This window comes from Bufo bufo, chromosome 5 (assembly GCF_905171765.1).
Source record: "Bufo bufo chromosome 5, aBufBuf1.1, whole genome shotgun sequence".
Taxonomy (NCBI): Eukaryota; Metazoa; Chordata; class Amphibia; order Anura; family Bufonidae; genus Bufo; species Bufo bufo.
In genome coordinates, this window is record NC_053393.1 from 116228417 (window position 1) to 116249430 (window position 21014).

The 21014-nt window shown below is 43.7% G+C and overlaps 1 protein-coding gene across 1 annotated transcript in view; it reads right to left on the bottom strand.

The window, feature by feature from the left end:
• LOC121001948 (serine/threonine-protein kinase Sgk3) overlaps nucleotides 1-21014 on the bottom strand; it is a 135716-nt gene that overhangs the window by 74776 nt on the left and 39926 nt on the right. The window contains exons 2-3 of the mRNA XM_040433222.1: nucleotides 20296-20474; nucleotides 3022-3105 (exon numbers count right to left, since the gene is read on the bottom strand). Coding sequence (XP_040289156.1) covers nucleotides 3022-3105; nucleotides 20296-20373 — 162 coding nt within the window. The 5' untranslated portion in view covers nucleotides 20374-20474. The remainder of the gene's footprint in view (nucleotides 1-3021; nucleotides 3106-20295; nucleotides 20475-21014) is intronic.

Consider the following 21014-nt stretch of genomic DNA (forward strand, 5'->3'; position numbering starts at 1 on the left):
TTAAAACTGGAAACTGAACTCGGATTCGATTCCGACTAGCACCCAGCCGAGTTCGGTTTCAAGTTTTAAAGTGGTTTTCCACTTTAAAAATCAACTACCGAAGTTATTCAACGAAGTCACGCGCCACTTCGTGAATTTCGGCTCATTGGAGCCCATACATTCTAATACTGTACCGAGACGAATCTACGTACCGTATTATTCCGAAGTTTTGAATGAAGAGACTTCGGATTAAGCATCCGAAGCTTTCTTTGCTCAACTCTAGTTAAGTCCTGCCTTGGAGCCTTGCAATGTAGGAACCCTCAGAACAAGGGGTGTGCTTAGTGTCACATGATCTGCTGATGTCAGGCATGACTGGACAGCAGTCACATGACAAACCAGGAAGTAGGATTCAAGCATAGGGGATAAGAAAAAACTGCAAATGAAGAAAATCTGGAAAAAAAGAAAAGAAAAAAATATCCAAGGAGAAATGGGAGTAATTGATGAAAATACACTTTAGAGTGAATAGTAGTTTATGGCATGCTTTACTTTTTTCTCTGCTGAAAAAAAAATAAACGTTCTTCTGTACGGAAACCTAACGATTCCCATTATAGTCATGGCACTTCCGTTATTTTCATTTTTCTTTTGTTTCCATTATAGGAGCAGAAGAATGTAAATAATAAGCGCAGATGTGAAAGCTGCCTAAGGCCTCATGCACACGACCGTTGTGTGCATCCGTGGCCGTTGTGCCGTTTTCCGTTTTTTTTCGCGGACCCATTGACTTTCAATGGGTCCGTGGAAAAATCGGAAAATGCACCGTTTGGCAGCCGCATCCGTGAGCCGTGTTTCCTGGCCGTGAAAAAAATATGACCTGTCCTATTTTTTTCACGGCCAACGGTTCACGGACCCATTCAAGTCAATGGGTCCGTGAAAGAACACGGATGCACACAAGATTGGCATCCGTGTCCGTGATCCGTGGCCGTAGGTTAGTTTTTATACAGACGGATCCGAAGATCCGTCTGCATAAAAGCTTTTTCAGAGATGAGTTTTCACTTCGTGAAAACTCAAATCCGACAGTATATTCTAACACAGAGGCGTTCCCATGGTGATGGGGACGCTTCAGGTTAGAATATACTAACAGAACTGTGTACATGACTGCCCCCTGCTGCCTGGCAGGTGCTGCCAGGCAGCAGGGGGCAGCCCCCCCCCCCGTAGTTAACACATTGGTGGCCAGTGCGGCCGGCCCCCCCTCCCCTGTAGTTAACTCATTGGTGGCCAGTGGGCCCCCCCCTGTAGTTAACTCATTGGTGGCCAGTGCGGCCGGCCCCCCTCCCTCCCCTGTAGTTAACTCGTTGGTGGGCAGTGGGCCCCTCCCCCTCCCTTCCCATGTAGTTAACTCGTTGGTGGCCAGTGGGCCTTCTCCCCTCCCTCCCCCTCCTAATTAAAATCTCCCCCCTATCATTGGTGGCAGCGGAGTGTACCGATCGGGGTCCCAGTTTAATCGCTGGGGCTCCGATCGGTAACCATGGCAACCAGGACACTACTGCAGTCTCGGTTGCCATGGTTACTTAGCAATTTGTAGAACCATTATACTTACCTGCGAGCTGCGATCTCTGCGTCCGGCCGGGAGCTCCTCCTACTGGTAAGTGACAGGTCTGTGCGGGAGCTCCTCCTACTGGTAAGTGACAGGTCATGTCACTTACCAGTAGGAGGAGCTCCCGGCCGGACCTGTCACTTACCAGTAGGAGGAGCTCCCGCACAGACCTGTCACTTACCAGTAGGAGGAGCTCCCGGCCGGACCTGTCACTTACCAGTAGGAGGAGCTCCCGGCCGGACCTGTCACTTACCAGTAGGAGGAGCTCCCGGCCGGACGCTCCCGCTCCCGGCCAGAGATCGCAGCTAAGTATAATGGTTCTACAAATTGCTAAGTAACCATGGCAACCGGGACTGCAGTAGCGTCGGTACACTCCGCTGCCACCAATGATAGGGGGGAGATTTTAATTAGGAGGGGGAGGGGAGAAGGCCCACTGGCCACCAATGAGTTAACTACAGGGGAGGGGGGGGGGCCGGCCGCACTGGCCACCAATGAGTTAACTACAGGGGAGGGGGGGCCGGCCACCAATGTGTTAACTACAGGGATGGGGGGGGCTGCCCCCTGCTGCCTGGCAGCACCTGCAAGGCAGCAGGGGGCAGTCATGTACACAGTTCTTTTAGTATATTCTAACCTGAAGCGTCCCCATCACCATGGGAACGCCTCAGTGTTAGAATATACTGTCGGATTTGAGTTTCACGATGTAACTCAAATCCGACAGTATATTCTAACATAGAGGCGTTCCCATGGTAATGGGGACGCTTCAAGTTAAAATATACCATCGGATGGGAGAAAACTCTGATCCGATGGTATATTAACTCCTGACTTTACATTGAAAGTCAATGGGGGACGGATCCGTTTGAAATTGCACCATATTGTGTCAACGTCAAACGGATCCGTCCCCATTGACTTGCATTGTAATTCAGGACGGATCCATTTGGCTCCGCACGGCCAGGCGGACACCAAAACGACTTTTTTTTCATGTCCGTGGATCCTCCAAAAATCAAGGAAGACCCACGGACGAAAAAACGGTCACGGATCACGGAAAAACGGAACCCCGTTTTGCGGACCGCAAAAAAATACGGTCGTGTGCATGAGGCCTTATACTGAATAGCCCCCCAAAAACTATACATGAATCTGCTCAGCTACTCCTGCTCTATAACATGCTGCCGCAGACTGCAGGGCATTGTCATGGTGATCTTTTCCTTTAAATGTAATTCTTAGGCCTCTTGCACTCATATGTGTTTTTCAATCCACAAAACACTGGCCGTGTGCGTGCTGCCATTTTTTTCTCCCTTCTGTAGAAATGTCCTATACTTGTCCGTAAAATGGACATATTCTATTTTTTTCGTGGGCCAGCAGAACAGATATACAGATGTCGACACATGTTGTGCGGTCCACATTTTTTGTGTAGGGGCCATATTGAAAGCAGACAGTAAATATATCAGACTTACCGTGTTATACAGTTTATCAAACTCTGCATACCTTCTAAAGACAAACCACTCATTTCTTCCAACAGAAACCAAAACTTTATAAACCTGTGAAAAGAAAACAGCTATTGAATTCTGGGAAGAAGAGATCAGTCATTTATTGACCCTAGGTGTAATAAAAATAAAATAAAAAAAACACCAAAAACAAACGTGATAAACATTCAGAGTGCTTAAGCTGCGGAATCATCCAGCATTCTCCTCTGCTCCTTACAGGGACAATTAGACAGGTCAAATCATTTTACAATTACAAATCTTAAACATCGAAGACAACGACCCTCGGTGCCTACAAACGAGGACTACGCACAGATCTGTGCAACAATAACATAATGGGAAGTCATTGTGTCACTAAATCACATGATCCCTCTACTATACAGGGTGGGCCATTTATATGGATACACCTTAATAAAATGGGAATGGTTGGTGATATTAACTTCCTGTTTGTGGCACATTAGTATATGTGAGGGGGGAAACTTTTTAAGATGGGTGGTGACCATGGCGGCCATTTTAAAGTTGGCCATTTTGAATCCAACTTTTGTTTTTTCAATAGGAAGAGGGTCATGTGACACATCAAACTTATTGGGAATTTCACAAGAAAAACAATGGTGTGCTTGGTTTTAACGTAACTTTATTCTTTCATGAGTTATTTGCAAGTTTCTGACCACTTATAAAATGTGTTCAATGTGCTGCCCATTGTGTTGGATTGTCAATGCAACCCTCTTCTCCCACTTTTCACACACTGATAGCAACACCGCAGGAGAAATGCTTGCACAGGCTTCCAGTATCCGTAGTTTCAGGTGCTGCACATCTCGTATCTTCACAGCATAGACAATTGCCTTCAGATGACCCCAAAGATAAAAGTCTAAGGGGGTCAGATCGGGAGACCTTGGGGGCCATTCAACTGGCCCACGACGACCAATCCACTTTCCAGGAAACTGTTCATCTAGGAATGCTCGGACCTGACACCCATAATGTGGTGGTGCACCATCTTGCTGGAAAAACTCTGGGAACGTGCCAGCTTCAGTGCATAAAGAGGGAAACACATCATCATGTAGCAATTTTGCATATTCAGTGGCCTTTGAGGTTTCCATTGATGAAGAATGGCCCCACTATCTTTGTACCCCATATACCACACCATACCATTAATTTTTTTGTTCCAACAGTCTTGGAGGGATCTATCCAATGTGGGTTAGTGTCAGACCAATAGCGGTGGTTTTGTTTGTTAACTTCACCATTCACATAAAAAAGTTTGCCTCATCACTGAGCAAAATCTTCTGCGTAAACTGAGGGTCCTGTTCCAATTTTTGTTTTGCCCATTCTGCAAATTCAGTGCGCCGATCTGGGTCATCCTCGTTGAGATGCTGCAGGACTGGAGTTTGTAAGGGTGCCATTTGTGAGTAGCTAATATCCGCCGAAGGGATGTTCGACTAATGCCACTCTCCAGTGACATGCGGCGAGTGCTACGCTGTGGGCTCTTGCTGAATGAAGCTAGGACAGCCACTGATGTTTCTTTATTAGAGACAGATTTCATGCGTCCACATTTTGGCAAATCCAACACTGAACCAGTTTCACGAAACTTAGCAAGCAGTTTGCTAACTGTAGCATGGGAGATGGGTGGTCTCGTAGGGTGTCTTGCATTGAAATCTGCTGCAATGACCCGGTTACTGCGTTCACCAGACATCAACACAATTTCTATCCGCTCCTCACGTGTTAACCTCGGCGACATGTCAATGGCTGTAAACAAAGAGAAACTTGTAAATAACTCATGATAGAATAAAGTTACGTTAAAACCAAGCATTGTTTTTCTTGTGAAATTCCCAATAAGTTTGATGTGACACAAGACCCACTTCCTATTGAAAAAACAAAAGTTGGATTCAAAATGGCTGACTTCAAAATGGCCGCCATGGTCACCACCCATCTTGAAAAGTTTCCCCCCTCACATATACTAATGTGCCACAAACAGGAAGTTAATATCACCAACCATTCCCATTTTATTAAGGTGTATCCATATAAATGGCCCACCCTGTAGTATGAGGGGGTGAAGGAACAGAAACTGCTTACACACAGAATACTCCTGGTAAATAGATAAGCTAAAGTTGGTAGAGTAGGAACATCATTGTCTAGCCTGAATATATTACAGTGGACCGGGTTAAATCTGGGTCCACATCAGCAGCCTGTACGACAGCAAATCCTCTAAATCCAGGTCCAGATCAGCAGCCTGTACGACAGCAAATCCTCTAAATCCAGGTCCAGATCAGAAGCCTGTACGACAGCAAATCCTCTAAATCCAGGTCCAGATCAGCAGCCTGTACGACAGCAAATCCTCTAAATCCGGGTCCAGATCAGAAGCCTGTACGACAGCAAATCCTCTAAATCCGGGTCCAGATCAGAAGCCTGTACGACAGCAAATCCTCTAAATCCAGGTCCATATCAGCAGCCTGTATGACTGCAAATCCATGGCAGAAATCAAATTCAGCCTTGAATTTCGGTTTAAAAAATCCGCCATATGCACACAGTGACTATATACATATAACAGTGAGAGATACCTGGCGGAAAGGGTCAGCACTCCAGCTGCTGTGAAACTACAACTCCCAGCATGCACACTTCCTTAGCTGATTTTATAACTCCTATAGAAGTGAATGTAACATTCTGGGAATTGTAGTTTTTGAAGTGCCAGAGGTTGCTGATCCCTGCCATAGGGTATGTTCACACAGCACAGCTGATTTGTTGCAGAAATAATAACCACTGAAAATCCATCCAGTACATTGAAATGTTTTTTTTTTTCTGCAGCATGTTCAGATGAACAGAATAATCAGACATTTCTGCAATAAATCTGCCACATGTGAATTCACCTTTACTGCAATAGAAGGAAGTGCTTCACAGTGTTACAGTTTTTCATATAAATTGTCAGCTGTATTTTTAATGTTGCAGATACACATTTATGGATATTTTAGGGAATATGGCAATAGAAATCCATACAAAAGATCCAAAAGACCCAATGTAGGACATATTAAAGACAGGCCAAGTTAGTCACTTTGACTGGGACGGTTTTCCAAAACTGTTGTCAGAAGTGTAAAATAATATAAGTGATATTTTATAAGGATTATTGTCTAATACAGGGTACTAGTGTATAGATTAATGAAGGCAGGTGGTCATTATAATATACATATGCATACATACATACATACACTGCGTGCAGAATTATTAGGCAAATGAGTATTTTGACCACATCATCCTCTTTATGCATGTTGTCTTACTCCAAGCTGTATAGGCTCGAAAGCCTACTACCAATTAAGCATATTAGGTGATGTGCATCTCTGTAATGAGAAGGGGTGTGGTCTAATGACATAAACACCCTATATTAGGTGTGCATAATTATTAGGCAACTTCCTTTCCTTTGGCAAAATGGGTCAAAAGAAGGACTTGACAGGCTCAGAAAAGTCAAAAATAGTGAGATATCTTGCAGAGGGATGCAGCACTCTTAAAATTGCAAAGCTTCTGAAGCGTGATCATCGAACAATCAAGCGTTTCATTCAAAATAGTCAACAGGGTCGCAAGAAGCGTGTGGAAAAACCAAGGCGCAAAATAACTGCCCATGAACTGAGAAAAGTCAAGCGTGCAGCTGCCAAGATGCCACTTGCCACCAGTTTGGCCATATTTCAGAGCTGCAACATCACTGGAGTGCCCAAAAGCACAAGGTGTGCAATACTCAGAGACATGGCCAAGGTAAGAAAGGCTGAAAGACGACCACCACTGAACAAGACACACAAGCTGAAACGTCAAGACTGGGCCAAGAAATATCTCAAGACTGATTTTTCTAAGGTTTTATGGACTGATGAAATGAGAGTGAGTCTTGATGGGCCAGATGGATGGGCCCGTGGCTGGATTGGTAAAGGGCAGAGAGCTCCAGTCCGACTCAGACGCCAGCAAGTTGGAGGTGGAGTACTGGTTTGGGCTGGTATCATCAAAGATGAGCTTGTGGGGCCTTTTCGGGTTGAGGATGGAGTCAAGCTCAACCCCCAGTCCTACTGCCAGTTTCTGGAAGACACCTTCTTCAAGCAGTGGTACAGGAAGAAGTCTGCATCCTTCAAGAAAAACATGATTTTCATGCAGGACAATGCTCCATCACACGCGTCCAAGTACTCCACAGCGTGGCTGGCAAGAAAGGGTATAAAAGAAGAAAATCTAATGACATGGCCTCCTTGTTCACCTGATCTGAACCCCATTGAGAACCTGTGGTCCATCATCAAATGTGAGATTTACAAGGAGGGAAAACAGTACACCTCTCTGAACAGTGTCTGGGAGGCTGTGGTTGCTGCTGCACGCAATGTTGATGGTGAACAGATCAAAACACTGAAAGAATGCATGGATGGCAGGCTTTTGAGTGTCCTTGCAAAGAAAGGTGGCTATATTGGTCACTGATTTGTTTTTGTTTTGTTTTTGAATGTCAGAAATGTATATTTGTGAATGTTGAGATGTTATATTGGTTTCACTGGTAAAAATAAATAATTGAAATGGGTATATATTTGTTTTTTGTTAAGTTGCCTAATAATTATGCACAGTAATAGTCACCTGCACACACAGATATCCCCCTAAAATAGCTAAAACTAAAAACAAACTAAAAACTACTTCCAAAAATATTCAGCTTTGATATTAATGAGTTTTTTGGGTTCATTGAGAACATGGTTATTGTTCAATAATAAAATGAATCCTCAAAAATACAACTTGCCTAATAATTCTGCACTCCCTGTACGTACATACATACATACACACACACACACACACATACAGTGAATATAAAAAGTCTACACACCCCTGTTAAAATGTCAGGTTTCTGTGATGTAAAAAAATGAGACAAAGATAAATCATTTCAGAACATTTTCCACCTTTAATGTGACCTATAAACTGTACCACTCAATTGAAAAACAAGCTGAAATCTTTTAGGTGGAGGGAAGAAAACAAAACAAAAAAATATAATAATGTGCACACCCTCTTATAACTGGGGATGTAGCTGTGTTCAGAATTAAGCAATCACATTCAAAATCATGTTAAATAGGAGTCAGCATACACCTGCCATCATTTAAAGTGCCTGATTAACCCCAAATAAAGTTCAGCTGCTCTAGTTGGCCTTTCCTGAAATTTTCTTTGTCGCATCCCACAGCAAAAGCCATGGTCCACAGAGAGCTTCGAAAGCATCAGAGGGTTCTCATTGTTAAAAGGCATCAGTCAGGAGAAGGGTACAAAAGAATTTCCAAGGCATTAGATATACCATGGAACACAGTGAACACAGTCATCATCAAGTGGAGAAAATATGGCACAACAGTGACATTACCAAGAACTGGACGTCCCTCCAAAATTGATTAAAAGACGAGAAGAAAACTGGTCTGGGAGGCTACCAAGAGGCCTACAGAAACCGTAACGAGCTGCAGGAATATCTGGCAAGTCCTGCCTGTGTGGTACATGCAACAACAATCTCCCGTATTCTTCATATTTCTGGGCTATGGGGTAGAGTGGCAAGATGAAAGCCTTTTCTTACGAAGAAAAACATCCAAGCCAGGCTACATTTTGCAAAAGCACATCTGAAGTCTCGCAAAAGCATGTGAGAAAATGTGTTATGGTCTGATGAAACCAAGGTTGAACTTTTTGGCCATAATTCCAAAAGATATGTTTGGCCCAAAAACAACACTGCACATCACCAAAAGAACACCATACCCACAGTGAAGCATGAAGGTGGCAGCATCATGCCAAGGGGCTGCTTTTCTTCAGCTGGAACTGGGGCCTTAGTTAAGCTAGAGGGAATTATGTACAGTTCCAAATACCAGTCAATATTGGCACAAAACCTTCAGGCTTCTGCTAGAAAGCTGAACATGAAGAGGAACTTCATCTTTCCGCATGACAATGACCCAAAGCATACATCCAAATCAACAAAGGAATGGCTTCACCAGAAGAAGATTAAAGTTTTGGAATGGCCCAGCCAGAGCCCAGACCTGAAGCATATTGAAAATCTGTGGGGTAATTGGAAGACGGTTGTGCACAGGAGATGCCCTCGCAATCTGACAGATTTGGAGTGTTTTTGCAAAGAAGAGTGGGCAAATCTCGCCAAGTCAAAATGTGCCATGCTGATAGACTCATCCCCAAAAAGACTGAGTGCTGTAATAAAATCAAAAGGTGCTTCAACAAAGTATTAGTTTAAGGGTGTGCACACTTATGCAACCATATTATTTTATTTTTATATTTTTTCTTCCCTCTACCTAAAAGATTTCAGTTTGTTTTTCAATTGAGTGGTACAGTTTATAGGTCACATTAAAGGTGGAAAAAGTTCTGAAATGATTTATCTTTGTCTCATGTTTTTGCATCACAGAAACCTGACATTTTAACAGGGGTGTGTAGACTTTTTATATCTACTGTATATTTACCAAGGTTGACTGGTTCCACCTGGAGGTCGACCTGCAGCGCCTATACAGGAACATCGAACTTAAGGTATGGTTTGCAGGTCGCCCTCCAGTGGAGCAGTCGACTGTAGGATCTATTGACACTGAATTGAGACTTAAAGCTTTTGGGCTTTTTAATAGGAGTGATTTTTCACCTCATAATAATTCATCTGCATTGGACACATTTAGGAAGGCTGTCTCCATTGATATAGCCGCCCTACGTGATAAGGTTACCAATGTGCCCCTTAGACATCCTAACATGACTACTTCTGAGATGGTTACTTTGGAGGGTTTGTGCCATGACAGCAGCCTCACCATCAAACCGGCGGATAAGGGTGGTGCGGTTGTTGTCATGGACACCCCCAAATACATTCAGGAGATTAGAAGACAATTGGGCGATTCGAGTGTATACAGGGTATTAACTGGGGATCCTAGGTTTGATATAGTTAGACGCATCAAGGGTGTCCTTGACACAGCTTTGAGTCGGGACATTATTGATGGTGAGCTCTATTCCTTCCTAACTGTATCTCAGCCACGCACACCAGTTATATATGTTCTTCCTAAAATTCACAAGTCATTGTTGGACCCACCAGGTCGCCCCATTGTTGCGGGCACCGGATCCATTTTTTCTAACATCTCAATTTTCTTAGATCGAGTACTTCGACACTATGCGATAAGCGCCAGGTCCTACATTAGGGACACTGGCGACTTTTTGGACAGGATCTCTGACATTGTGCTGCCAGATGGTTGTCTCCTGGCATCCTTTGATGTCACTAGCCTATATACCTCCATTGACCATGACAGGGGGTTGGCTGCGGTTCGGAGACAGCTATCTGGCAGCAACTATTCACTATCTTGTCAGGATTTTTTTGTCCAGCTATTGGATTTGATTTTGAGGAACAACTATTTCCTTTTCATGAATAGCTTCTATCTCCAGTTACGAGGGACCGCCATGGGGTCTAATGTGGCACTGACTTATGCCAATGTCTTCATGGCGGCCCTCGAGGAGGACCTTATCTATGTGTCCCACCACTTCAGCCATGTGCTGGGGTGGTGGCGATACATAGATGACGTCTTCCTCATCTGGTCTGGTGACTCTCTCTCTCTCGGGAGCTTTCATGACTTTTTGAACCGCATGGACCCAAATATCAGGTTTACCCATGTGCACTCGAGTTCACATGTCCAATTTCTAGACATGACAGTTACCATAGTGGGTGACCATTTATCCACTGACATCTTCACGAAGCCCACCGATTGTAATACATTGCTGCATTATGGCAGCTGTCACCCAAGATCTCTCATTAATTCTGTACCCTACAGTCAACTACTCAGGGTTAAGAGGGTGGTGCAGGATCCAGATTTACTCCCGACTCGTTTCTCTCAGATGATGCACAAGTTTAGGGAACGTGGTTACCCTACTCGGGTGATCAACAAACACCTTAATAAAGTGAAAGATCCACAGATATCTCTAGGTGCTACACAAAATAAAGTTGAGAGGATACCTTTTATATCAACCTATTCGGAACAAAGTGTTCAGATTGCTCAGATTGTCCGTAAGCACTGGGCAATACTTAAGAGCAATTTTTCTAAAGTTATGCCTTTGACAGTGCCACCTCTGCTTTCCTACAGACGTCCTGCCAACTTCCGGGACAAGTTGGTCCGAGCGGACATTCCTGTCAAGACTTTAGTACAGTCTCATATTGGCCCTCGTAGGGTAGGTTCCTATCCCTGCCTTGGCTGCGTCAATTGCGCTTATATGACCAAGGGGGAGAAGTTTACTCATCCTATTACGGGGACCCAGTATGGGATTCGACATTTCTTGACATGCAATAGTTCATATGTGATCTACGTGCTCTCCTGTCCTTGTGGCCTCCTCTATGTTGGGGAGACCACTTGTGACATGAAGGCACGTTTGAACAATCATCGTTTTTCCATCAGACAAAAAAGAAAAGATCTGCGCGTGCCTAAACACTTTGTCGAGGCCAATCACAGGGAGAAGGATTTGAAATTTATGTTAGTGGACCACATTACTCTGTCTAGAAGGGGAGGAGACAGGACATTGGCTCTCAAACAACGTGAGCTTAGATGGATCCATCGTCTCAACACACTGAGACCTCATGGTCTCAATGTTGATTTTAAGTGGAGTGTAGTATAGGATGGGGCCTTTTGCTATTCCCTGTTGTCCCTCTTTATGTCATGTCCTGGTGTATGTGAATTCTATATTGGTGTCATTTAGTTTCAAAGTATTTTATTCAAAATGAATGCAATTGTGCACATCACATAAAATACATACAGTGGAACATGAATATGATGCGCCATAATAAGCATGGCTTATATGTAGAGCAGGTGTCATTACATCCAAATGTAATATGATGAGAAATATATAGTGAAAATAATAAAAATAATACAAAATATAAAACCCAAATAAAATAACATAAAATAAATCAACAAATGGAGATCACATCGGAGAGCCAATCTAGACCTACACAATGTTATGAAATATTTAGGTACCCACATCTCCCCTATAATGTAAAAGATATCCTGACATGAGTTCTAGGGAATGTGCTCAGTAATGAGTCAAGCTATGCTGCGTAGCCGTAGAATACGAGGAGGATATCCAGGGTCCCCACAATTTCTCAAAGGCCTCGTAAGTGTCTTGACGAATAGCGTTCAATCTCTCGTAAAGTAGTAATTTGTTGATTCTATCAATTACGGCTTGAAGGCTAAGGTCTGCTGACCGCCACTTATATGCAATGTGGATCCTAGCTGCTAATAACATATGTTGAGATAACTTAAATTTGGAATAAGGCATTCTAGAAAGTTTATCGCCCAGAAGACATAAAGTAGGTATCATGGGAATGGCACAGCCCAACACAGAGGAGATCAGGTCACAAATCTTACTCCAAAATCTTTTTACCACTGGGCAAGACCACCAAATGTGAAAGACCGTGCCACTCACCTGGCATCCCCTAAAACATAGAGGGGAGACCTCCGGATACATCTGGTGAAGTCTATAAGGGACTAAATATGTCCTGTGGAGAACTTTGATGGAGGTCTCTGCTAATGTAATTTGCCAAGAGGTCTTATTTAAAGTCTGTGAGCATTGACGCCATTTCGTAACTGAAAGGTCTTCCTGGATATCCCCCTCCCACTCCAGCATATATGGCAATTTAAGTCCCTCTGGTAAAGTATTAAGTAAACCATATATCCTAGATAACAGTCCCTGTTTATATAGTGAATAAGTAATAGATCTCTCAAAAGGAGTAAATTCCACATTTGTGTCGTTGATCTTGAGGGATTGGAGACATGAAAAAATCTGTAATGCATTGAATGATTCACACTCTGGCAAGTTGTGTTTGTTTTTAAAGTCAGTTATGGACATTAGCTTTCCCCTAGTTAGGAACCTATAAAAGGGTGGTGAAATTATTGGAAATCCACCATCTAAAAGTTTCTGACCGAATACCCGGTTGAAATACTGGATTCCCAAATAGGTGAAAAAGTGGCGTATGTTTAGATTGAAGGCCTGCCTTAAATCTAACAGACCGCCAAAGAATCAATGAGTGGTGTGATAATGGTGAAGCTGAACGGATAGCTGAAGGCAGGGGGATAGTATTCCATAGGAGGGATCTCCAAGTCCAGGGTGCACATAGGGTTTGTTCCAGAGAAACCCATAAGGGGGAGGATTCTGGCTTTAAGTGTGTCAAAAATAATTGAGCTAAACCAGCTGATTTGTAATATTTGATAAAATCAGGAACAGATAGACCTCCCTGGGATCTGTGTCTACACATTGTGGACCTAGAGATCCTAGCCCTCTTTCCTGCCCAAATAAATTTCATAGTGTCTGCCTGTAAATTTTGGAGGTCCCTAATGGGAATTCGAACTGGAAGGGTTCTGAATAGATATAGAATGCGGGGTAGAACCACCATCCTAACAATATGTATCCTCCCTACCCATGAAACAGGTAGCGAACTCCAGGATTTGTAGTCTTCTCTGATTCTACGGTATAGTGGAATATAGTTAAGTTTGTAAATTGAAGACAACTTCTTAGTTATTAGGGTTCCTAAATATTGGATGTGATTGGTTTGTTGGGTAAAAGGAAAGTTTTGAGCAATTGAAGTTTGGAGTGATGATGGGGAATTACACAGCAAAAGCTCTGACTTTTTCTGGTTAATTTTAAGCCCTGAAGCCAAGGAGAAGGTGTTTAGTAACTTTAAGAGGTTCGGGAGTGAAATAAGGGGATTGGTCAGGGATAATAGGAGGTCATCGGCAAATAAACTCAATTTATATTCAGTGTTTCCTAATTTAATGCCTGATAGATTGGGATCGTTCCTGATGGATATTGCGAGGGGTTCCATGGCCAAGGCGAATAATGCAGGCGACAGTGGACAGCCCTGTCTAGTGCCTCTAGAAATGTGAATTGGTGAAGGATGAGTTGTTGGGAGTTTGAGGTAAGCCACTGGGGCCGAGTAGATTGCTTGAATCGCTTTTACAAACGGACCAGTAATGCCCATATTGTGTAACACTTTGTATAAATAATCCCAGCTAATAGAGTCAAAGGCCTTTTCTATATCTAATGCCAGAATGGCCAGGGGGGTCTTATTAGTGTTGGCTATCTGTATTACATTGAGAACCTTTCTAATGTTATCTGGTGCCTCTCTTTCTGGTATAAAACCTACCTGGTCTTTATGAACAAGTCCAGGGAGGAGTGTATTAAGACGCCTTGCTAATATGGATGTAAAAAGTTTAGTGTCCAGATTTAATAGGGAAATCGGTCTATAGTTAGTGGTAGACAAGGGATCCTTTTTAGGCTTGGGCAGTACGGTGATGTTAGCGAAAAGAAAATCGGGATGAGGAGTATGGCCTGCTAGTAGATGGTTACAGAATTGAACTATGTGTGGAGTTAAAATCGTGGCATATTTTTTATAATACAGGGCAGATAGCCCATCAGGCCCCGGGGCCTTCCCCAGTTTCAGTGCGTTGATTGTGTAAATTACTTCCTCCGAACTAATAGCTTTACTCAGGTCCCGTAGAGCATCAGGAGACACTTGTGGGAGCGATATAGATGACAGGAAGTTATCTCTTGGTTGTGGTTGCTCATCCTCCGCTCCCTTGTAAAGCTGCCGGTAAAAAGCATGAAACGTATCATAAATGATCTTAGGGTTGGATGTTATATGGCCAGTGTGTGAACGGATTTGGAAAACCTGGTTAATCTTCTGTTTAGCCTTCAATTGTCGAGCTAGCATTTTATCAGGTTTATTGGCGTATCTATAGAAATACGATGCGGTCCATCGTAAGGCCTTTTCTGTATTATTTGATAATATGATGTTTATTTGCATCTTGGTGTCCTTGACCGCTTTAAGCAAATATAGTGAGGGTGACCGCTGGTGCGCCAGAACCAGTCTATTCAGTTTAGCTTCAAGCGTCAAAAGGGCCGCCTGTCTTCCCTTCTTTAACTGAGATGCTTCCCTAATTATTCTTCCCCTCATGTAGGCCTTATGTGTGATCCATGTGAGCAAAGGGTCTATATCCGGCTGCACATTCTCAGCAAAAAAGCCTTTCATGTCCTCCTGAAGCCTATCACGAACAGCTGGTCTAGTCAAAAGTGATTCATTAAGTCTCCAAGAAAACAGACGGTTCGTGGGCGTGTTTGGGGCCAGCTCAATCATCACCATGTCATGGTCCGACCAAGAAGACACTATATGTCTGCTAAATGCCATATAGGGGAGCATAGAGTTGGACAACAGAATGTGATCAATACGTGAATATACATTATGAGCTGGAGAATAATATGTATATCCCCTCTGTCCACCGTTGTGCTCCCTCCACGAGTCCGCTATTGAAAGGGATTCTAATATGTTCTTAATAGTGACCTTACAAGAAGCCGAGCGTGACGTAGCGGGTGGAGCAGAACGGTCCAACACAGGATCCATCACAAAGTTAAAATCTCCGCACCAAATTACTTTGTCATAAGTGAGAGAGTCAAGTGTATGTTGCATATGAGAAAAAAATGAGATTGACTCAATATTAGGAGCATATGTACTGACTATACACCACATTTCACCGCAGTAGTCACCCAGTAAAATGACGTAACGACCCTCTTTATCCACAATGGAGCGGGTAACCTGAAATGGAAAATTATTCTTGAGCAGGATTATGGTCCCTCTACATTTGGACTGAAAAGTGGACGAGAAAAATCTCGTGTATTGGGGATGAAAATATTTAGGATGGGATACTGCAGTGAAATGGGTCTCCTGGAGACATATTATATCGGGCTTGTTTCTGCAATACGCAGAAAATGCTGTTTTACGTTTTCTCGGGGAGTTAAAACCCCGGACATTATGTGTTAAGACCTTACACATGACTGATTGTAAAGCATGATGTGGTTAAGGCAAGTCATAATGTGCAATACCAAATATCTTATTCGGCTCAAAGTAGGATCTCCAATAACGAAAATAATAAAAAAGAACATAACATACAATAAAATAAATGCATCATGAGATGCAGTATAATGCAGATCAAACGGGCAAATTGCGATCATCAGGTAAAACAGGAATAAACCTGATTCCGCAATAAACAATTGTCCCATATGGACGAGCAACAAGCATGTCCAATCCACCGCGTCCCAATAGGTAAACACGTGCATCATGAGGGGCAGTTAAGTGCAAAAAACAAGGATAGGAAAAACGTAATATATCGTGAGTTACCCAAGTAAAATGAGTCTCTGTTATTCCGATGCTTCAGAAAACAGCTGGGTCCTTCAGGTCGTCGCTTGCCTGGATCCTGAAGATGGTGATGAGACGACTCTGGTCCACTCCCTTGTCGGGCGTTGCGGCCTAGGGTGCGTGGATGGTCCCTCTGGTCGGTCTAGCTCAATGCCGGCCTTCTGTAGAACCTCGATTCCTTCAGCCGGTGTACGGATAGTGTGGCTACGAGTGTTCAGCTGGAAGGAGAGGGCGAAGGGGAAACCCCATCTGTATTTCACCTGTGCTTGTTGGAGAGCCTGGGTCACAGGCCTCATTTCCCTACGCTTCCGTAGTGTGGACGGAGCCAAGTCGGCATAAAGATGAACCGACGAGGGAAGTCCAGGTAGGTTGGATAGGTTTCGGGCCGCATTAAGGATCTTATCCCTCATGTCAGGATGGTGCATACGGAGCACTACATCTCTCGGTATATCAGGTAACCTCGGTTTCCCCAGAGATCTGTGGACTCTGTCCATCTTTAGATATTCGGGCTCGGTGTCCGGCAGTAATTCTGTAAACAGACTCGCCATTGTCGCAGGCAGATCTTGATAGAGCTCAGGTAGCCCTCGAACCCGAAGGTTGCCTCTCCTAGATCTATTTTCTAGATCCTCAATTTTAAGTTCGAGCTCCTGAAGCTGAGCCGTATGTGAGTCGATGTCTGTTCTGTCTGCTCCGATGGCGTCAGCTAAATCATCCGCTCTGGTCTCCATGTCGGACACCCTGTTGCCCAGGTCCTGTAATTGCCGGGTAAATTCAGCCACCGCTTGAGTCAGCTCAGTGCGGAATAGTGTAGCAATGTTGTTATAGAGGTCAGACGAGTTCGGCTGAACCTCTTCTGGGGCTGGTCTCTGCTCACTTTCCGTGGATGAGGCAGGGCTTGCCGGCATTGCGGCCTGGTCCGCCATGATGGATTGGCGCGTAGCTCTGAAAATCTCCGGTATTGTCTGGGATGAAGCTGGTGTAGCCGGCAATTTAGGCTTCCCTTTGCCACGGGATGTTTTCTGCGTCCCCTGCATGAGAACACTAATGTAGTGGAGCCGTGATAACGGCGATTATTATGGGATTGAGGCAGTGGATGGTGCGGAGCTCACACAGGCATGTCTTCCCAGCAAGCCGCGTGCATGCGCTCCCCATATTGGTGTCATTTAATATATAACCAATTTGTTACATACAGATGTATAGTTCTCTGTCTTATTGCTTATATTCTACTCTTTTTCTTTCTTTAGATCATTGGTGCTCCGCTGGTGGTTTTTGTGGACGGTATGCGCCTTCTTCTGCTTCTCCATGTTGGGATTATGATGATGGGAGAGATCCCTGGACGCATCTATATTGGCTTTGCTATGTAATGTGTGGGTTTACTATAATCATGTTGTCTACCTGGAGTGGTGGTCTGTTTATCTTATCTTGGACTGAAGGGTCGGTGTTTGGGTTTGGGACCTGTGGCATGGACGTGTCTCTGGTCCCTTGCCCTCCATGGACCGGGGTTTCTGCCGTGACAACGGCGGGACCTTTTGGTCCCCGGCCTGTTGTCCTATTATGGAAGTATGGCACAGGTTATTCTTTCCAGTGCTGATATACTTTATGCAAGCCACGTTCACTCTGGTTTATATATATATACAAATTACAGTGACCTTTTTTGGTCCTTCTACCCACATAGCTCATTGTTGCGATGCCAGTGTCCCTTTTCTCTCCTCTCGTCTGTTATTTTCCCCTCTTCTGCCGTTTTATGTGCCCGGGTGCCTGTACCTGTCATGTGACCTGTGGGTGGACCGCGATGCACATTGCGGGACTGCTGGTGCCGGGGGAGCAGTGTTTCACTGTTGCCTGGCGACGCGGGTCTGGCCTTGTGGGCGTGGTTCTACCCGGCGCGCCCTCCTGAGGAGTCACGAGTCTATCGCTCTGGTCATGTGTTTACACGTTTCCATGGTGATGACGCCTGGCTCCTCGGCTTGGGGCGTCTTTCTGGTGACGTGGCAGGGACTTTGGACATGCGCACTTTGACGGTGAGGACGCGGAAGTTTGGCGCGCCGACCCACACGATCCGGTGTGAGTTTGTTTTTAAACTATATGCACTTATTTATATGCACAGGTGATGTTACACTTTTTTGATGAATTGGATATTGGTCAATTAACTTATTTGATTGTTATCACAATTATCAAATGTGTTTGTACACTGTATTGTACTATGATAAATATTATGCAATATAGATCACTTGGCTATACAACATGTGGGTTTTTTTACACTATATAATGTACTGTTTATGCTATATTGTCTTAAGATTGTATAATTGTCACGTTTATTATTTGCAATGTATTGTGGGTATATATACCCCTTGATGACACCATTTTGTTATGCTTGAGTAAGACCGCATTGAGATGGTTGAAACGTTGCACAGAGGGGAATAAAGGATCCACTTTTTACGTCTATTGGAGTGCTGCCTCATCTTTGGAAACTATACTTATTCATAGCCGTCTTAGCCTGCGGCTGAGAGGACTTGCACCCACTGTTTTTGGTCTTGTGCTGCTGAGCTTCGTTTTTGGTTTCTATATATATATATATATATATATATATATATATATATATTTATTTATTTATTTATTTATTTTTTATTAATAAAATATGGAAAATGAAAACGCAGCACACTAGTAGTCGGGTGCAAGATCAGGCCAATACGAACCGGCACCAAGGTCCCATTCAATAGAGAAAATACAAAGAAGACAGCAGCACTCCAGTAGAGTCAAGGAATCAACATGGTTTATTCACCCAGTGTCAAATAGCGACGTTTCAACCGCTTGTTGCGGTCTTTGTCAAGCTATGTGAACATGTGTTACAACAGCAATATATACAGGTGTATCAGTTTATTGTATAAAATATCCAATTAAACTAAAAACAGTCAAAATTCATAGAAGCTATGTTTAAATGAATACCAGCTCATCGACATCAATGTGAAATTACATATGGTACAAATAAAGTGACAGTGCCTCATGAAGAAATACATAGTACATAACAAAAATACATGATCAAATATAATTGATAATTAAAAAATACAAGTGTTCCCAATGAGTGGTGTTAATTAAAAACTTACAAAACCAGCTGGTAAACTGTGCGTGCCGAGCATAGCGGTCTCGAGAGCGTCCACATTCAGTTACTGCGCATGCGCGAGATCACTAGATCTCGCGGTATCTGAGGCGCAAAGGAACTTAATGGAAACCTCATCAAAGATGGCCAAATCTGAGAACACCCACATGTGCGCAGTAACTGAATGTGGACGCTCTCGAGACAGCTATGCTTGGCACGCACAGTTTACCAGCTGGTTTTGTAAGTTTTTAATTAGCATATGCTTTCTGTTTGAAGTTAAAGGGTGTTTTATACGGATCAGTACGTGATCAGTCAGAGTCCGATACTTGGCACCCCCGACGATCAGCTGTTTGAGGAGGCTGCAGCACTCTTCCTCCTCACAACTCACCAACCACTGCACTGTCCATTGGATAGCAGTTGTGCTTGGCATAGCAGCGCACGCCGATTCACGTGAATGGAACTGAACGGTGCCTAGACCATGTGACAGATAAGAGGCCACAGCACTCAGCCGAGCGCTGCGGCCTCTTCAAACAGCAGATTGGCAGGGGTGCCGGGAGTCTGACCCTCAGCAACCACATACTGATAGGTCATCAGTATAAAACACTCGGAAAACTCTTTTAAAGCTACTGTGCCACCATTATCAAACCTATTAAACCAACATGGGCTGATTGTAATCTTGCTGAAGAATGTGCAAGATTTCAAGGCCAGACATTAGAGCAGTGAGGATGCCTGGTCCTGTCAATCAGTGCCGGCAGAGGAGGGGGTGAAGCGGCGCTCTCCGTTACCTTATTGCCATATTAATAAAAGTTAGGATTTCTCTGCAAAGGAAAATCCGATTATAGATAGGAAGGTAGCGTTACACTAGTTTAATAGGGTTTGTTATTGTGACAGATGCTCTTGAATTAAAAGCAACCATAAAAACGGTTGCCGCTACCAGAAGAAGAATTTTCTTACAATTTATTGGTCTTAGTTGCTAGAGGCTTGTACTCACCGTGAATCTTTTTTTCTTTTCTCGATGTTCATCGTAGCTGGGGATGCGTACACTAGGACAATTTATCTTCTGCTCCATTGTTAACAAAAGTCTTGAGGCTTATTGACTTATTAAATACATATATGTTTGAGAAGTAATAAACGCCAGCATTTAAGGTGCTTTTCTGTCCATCTTGCAAACTGTAGAAGACAGAAAAATAAACAGTGGTTACTTATCTGCTAGGCCTCAGGGACTGAAATTTAACCCCTGTTTGCCCTGTTCTCCCAGGGCCTTGAACCACTTGATAAATATGTGTAATACTGGAATGGTATATTTTGCCAAAAAAGCAGACTTTCTTATGATTAGCAGTAAAGCTAGTCATACATTTCTAAATAAGGTTAAAGCGGTTTTCCAGGACTTAATTATTGATGACCTATCCTTAGAGTGGGTCATCAATATCAAGTTAGTGTGGTTCAGCTCCCTGCACCCTGCTCATTAGCTGTTTGAAGGGGCCACAGCTCTTGGGTGAGCGCTGCAGCCTCTTCCATCACATTCACGGGTCACATGCAGGGGCGGACTGGCCACAGACCCTCCTCACAGCCACTGGATGAGTACATTAGAGGATATATCTGGCCAGTGGCTATGTGTGCCCTCCTGCATTCAATTGTATCACCATCCTCAGGATAGTGATACAGCTTAATGCTGCAGCAGGGTGGCTGTATTTTGTGCTACACTGTGGT